Source organism: Hyalella azteca, unplaced genomic scaffold (genome assembly GCF_000764305.2).
Source record: "Hyalella azteca isolate HAZT.00-mixed unplaced genomic scaffold, Hazt_2.0.2 contig14329, whole genome shotgun sequence".
Taxonomy (NCBI): Eukaryota; Metazoa; Arthropoda; class Malacostraca; order Amphipoda; family Hyalellidae; genus Hyalella; species Hyalella azteca.
Window position 1 is genome coordinate 113,135 of NW_025944219.1, and position 4,583 is coordinate 117,717.

The window sequence follows — 4,583 nt, forward strand, 5'->3', positions numbered from 1 at the left end:
AGGTCCCTGTGGATGATGAGGGCTCACCTTAAGGTCCCTGTGGATGATGAGGGCTCACCTTAAGGTCCCTGTGGATGATGAGGGCCCACCTTAAGGTCCCTGTGGATGATGAGGGCTCACCTTAAGGTCCCTGTGGATGATGAGGGCTCACCTTAAGGTCCCTGTGGATGATGGGCGGGCTGGCATGATGGAGGTGGGCCACAGCATCGCACACATCGCAGAATATCTTCAGGACCTCCGCCTCCGTCAGCCCCACGCCCAGCCTGCAGACATGACATGTCAATCCAACAATCATTGTGATTGACATACACTATGATTGATAGTGTGTCACATTATTCAATCATTGTGATTGAATGATGCAAAGTTTTCCATGCTTTTGATGCATGGAAAATCCCAAATTATTCAACATGATTCATCATGATTACTTATCCATAAATCCTACCCATCACATCACACATCATAAGGCCCCCCCCGTCAGGAGGGCCACGCCCGTAACAAGGTCCCTGTGGTCAAGGACATCCCACCCATCATAAGGCACCCCCCCCACCAGGAGGGCCACGCCCCGACGCACCTCTCGTTGAGGAGGTGCAGGAGGGGCCGCTTGTGGTAGGTCATGAGCATGAGCACCTCGAGTTAGTGGGGAGGAGGATACTGCGCACCCCGCACACGCTCCTCTGGGGGAGTGGGGGAGGTTAGTGGGGAGGAGGATACTGCGCACCCCGCACACGCTCCTCTGGGGGAGTGGGGGAGGTTAGTGGGGAGGAGGATACTGCGCACCCCGCACACACTCCTCTGGGAGAGTGGGGGAGGTTAGTGGGGAGGAGGATACTGCGCACCCCGCACACACTCCTCTGGGAGAGTGGGGGAGGTTAGTGGGGAGGAGGTTACCAAGTGGGGAGGAGGGGTCAGTTCTTAATAGTAATATTGACTAACATAGGTAGAGCAAAATTTTTTTCATCTAATCATTCATGTATTTATGGACTCGAAAATATGTAAATTCAATGTATGAAGCTCACAAAATTGATGCCTAGTTTGAGATAGCTTAGCAGGGCAAAGTTCCAGCATCATCAATGCTGCCAGAAGAAAATACTTTCTTCAAGCTCAAACTTTGCAATGATCTGAAGATTAGCCTCAAAGAAAAATATAGCCAGTCTATTGACTTAAACTTGAATCTCTCAACAGCATTGCAGAAACAGGGTATCACCATAGGTCACATTTGCAGCTGATATCTACAGTTAGACTCAATAGTCATAACCAAGTCTTATATTGAAATTACAAGTGTCATCAGTATAGTTGATATGTTTATCGCGTGTTCTATGGTACCGTATCATATGTTCTGCGGTATCATATGTTGTACGGTAACAGTATGTACGGTATGTTCTATGGTATCGTATGTTCTGTGGTATCGTACGGTATGTTCTAAAAAGATATGATTAAAAATTCTGCTTAACAGAAAGAATGTTGAGCACTCACTAGGATGTTGATCTCATTGCGGGCAACTTGCAGGTCGTGCTCGTTGTTGACACAGAGACGCTTGAGGGCGTAGCGCACGCCTCCACTCGCCTTCGCCAGAAACACCAAAGCAAAGCCACCTGCAAACAAATGATAGTGAGGGGAATGTCCAGAACAGTGGTAAATGATAGTGATTAGAATGTTTAAAACAGTGATGTATAGCTGTGATGATAGGGGTTGGTTAGCCACTATTTCTAGGAGGTATCAAATGATAATGGTGGAATGTCCAGAACAGAGATAAATAATGAGTGAAATGTTCAGAAAAGTGATAAATGATAGTGATTGGAATGTTCAGAACAGTGATATGATAGCTGTGATGATAGATATTGGGTTAGCCACTAGATCTAGGAGGTACGTGGTTAATATGCTCATAGTGATGACTGCAGCATTGTATAGAGTGGTGTTATGATGCATTATTTTATATGATAGCATAAAATTGTCAATTCTGTTCTGTCCTATTGTTACTGCAGTTATTTTACAGAGTGCATTTGACAGGCATTGGAAGATAGCACCCATCCTTCAGGTGATAACGCTTCATCAGTTCAAGGCAAAAAATTATTTTGGCCAAGAATTGTACTTATTGTTTATTGTTAACACACAAAAAGTTGCAAGTGACCATGACACACCATGCATGTTCTGCACCTGACATGACAAACTATGAAGGCCATCATAAGCTGTAATTGTGTAATGATGAAGCTAGCCCTATGTGGGCCGATACTCCTGCTAAATGTCACTAAGAAATAAAACTTTGACACATATTTAGTCCATTTGTTATCCAAGCAGTTTTGAGCCGCCTTGTTTAGCTATTTTTAGCGCATTTTCTCATTTATGGAAAAAATGCACTATTGTGCTTGCCATGTCCGTCCGTCCGTCTGTCCGTGACCTCAAGTTTTCATTGACGAGAAAATGCGCTCTCTGTCACTCACTGCAGTGAGTACTGAGTTATATTTTTTAAATGATGTGGCAGCAGATATAGGTAACAGTACTTGTGATAGTGAGTGATGATGACAGCCTCAATTACATCAGTATCAGTCTCATACAGTTATTTACATCAGAAGTAGTCAAATTAATTTAATTATCAATGATAATTGTGAATTTATTTTTTCAAAATTTATTTATTTACTTTTATTTTATTTTATGTATTTTGAATGTATTGTGTATGCATTAGTGCTCTGGTCAGCTCATCCAAGTAGCACATATGCTTAAATAGAAAATTTTGTTTCTAGAAATAAATTCTGGATCAATCCAAGAAAAAATCATGGCAAAAGAACAGACTAACTATGCAAAAAATGTATAATTGAGAGGCAATCTTATATTTAACCTGCACATATACCTAGTATATCAAGACAAATATTCTAGCATGCAACCACTTTCTCTCTATCAAAATCATAAAAAATCCCAACAGTCTGACAATCGGCTTTCATAATTTTGATGCCCACTGTGTATCATACAACTTTAACTATCACAGGTCCTCCTCATCAACCACAATTATTCACATCAAGCCAACAATTTTCAACCAAGTTTAATGGTGTCCTCAACAGTGACGGTGTGTCGGCCCACCAGGAACACTTTGCCAACATAGCTGCAGTGTCCGCTGCTAGGCTCCTTGGAGCCTTGGTCCATCCGTTGGAAGAGTTTCTTCATGACGGCCACCAGTTCTGGAGGCTGTCACGTCAACACACTTGGGGTAAGCTACACCCGGGTGCTGCTTAATATGGATCATGAGGCGTCTGCCAACATATTGCTCTATTTTACCTAAGATAAATCAATCAAGTTAATAAATACATTCCAATAGCCTGCACAAAGTAGGCATAGTAAAAATAAATTATTCTCAATTGTAACGTAAAAAATTATTTAATTTAGCTAGGNTTAAGGAATGATAACATATGAACCAAAATGGAAAATCAGGCAGCAGACAAAAGCAGACCCATGAAAGACAAAACTGCTTGTGAAAAATAGCAACCTTGCCTTATTTGTTCAATGAAAATAAGGAAAAGCAGCATATTTTGCCTCCAATTATTTTGCCAGTTGCCACCATGTTTAAATCTGCTAAATATTTCAGATTGCTTTGACAATTGCTCTTCCATGATAAGGACATAACATCAAAAGGTTGCATAGTTTAAAACAGTGTTGGCATCTTTGAAGCTTTGTTACCAAGCATGTTTTCAACAACATACATATAATACCATCAACCGGGGCTACTCGGGACAATTTCGAATGTTTTTCATTCATAACATCTCACCATGAAACATTTCATAAACAAGTTTAGGCTCATTTCAAAGCTCTTTGCAAGGGCTATCACATGGCTTCTCCAAAAATATTCCATATGCTATTTGTCAGGTGCCAGAAGCAAAAAAGAGTGTCCTGAGTAGCCCCGTCGAACGGGGCTACTTGGGACACTTGAAATAAAACTTCATTTTAAAACATTTGAAGCTTGCAGAGTGTACTCATCCATTACTAACAGTACTCAGAAGAACTCCTCTTTCATTGTAGATGATGTAGCAGTAGAATAAATGACATTTTTTGTGGTTTTTCCTTGTTTTTCCTTTATCAATATGATATTACCTTATACATTAATTACCGTATTATTGATGCAATATTAATGTATCCATAAACATGCCATTGAGCATTTCAACTACCTTGTCCACTGCAAGCTTCATATCAGCAGCCTTATAGCATTCTTTCTGTATCTATAAGCTTACAGGACGGCTTGTAATTTCTCACCATTTTAATTGGGTTAAGTGAATTTACTATAAAAAAAGACGTGAAAAACATACCTGAAACAGAAAGGAATGTTTTAGTGACAACCATCATATGTTTTGGAGAAATAAATCATAGTTTAGGTCAATTACTATTCTATGATGCCTGGTGCACAATTCTATATATGGCATTCTATGCACAATTTTGTGATGACCAATGATGCACTAATTTTTTGATAAGTGAAATTTTTTTGCCGAGCAAGGTAAATGTAATCAATATTCTTTGTTTTTAATCCATTTTTTCTTAACTGGAGCCTTTGCTTACTGAGATTCTACTGTAAATGCATTTTTGGGGGTGTCCCGAATAGCCCC

General features: G+C 40.4%; 1 protein-coding gene across 1 annotated transcript in view; it reads right to left on the reverse strand.

Moving 5' to 3' along the window:
* The window catches only part of LOC108682671 (AP2-associated protein kinase 1), a 2,894-nt gene extending 2,279 nt beyond the window's left edge, over positions 1 to 615 (reverse strand). The window contains exons 1-2 of the mRNA XM_018171883.2: positions 572 to 615; positions 152 to 263 (exon numbers count right to left, since the gene is read on the reverse strand). Of these exons, the coding sequence (XP_018027372.2) occupies positions 152 to 263; positions 572 to 615 (156 nt within the window). The remainder of the gene's footprint in view (positions 1 to 151; positions 264 to 571) is intronic.
* Positions 616 to 4,583: the final 3,968 nt, after the last annotated feature.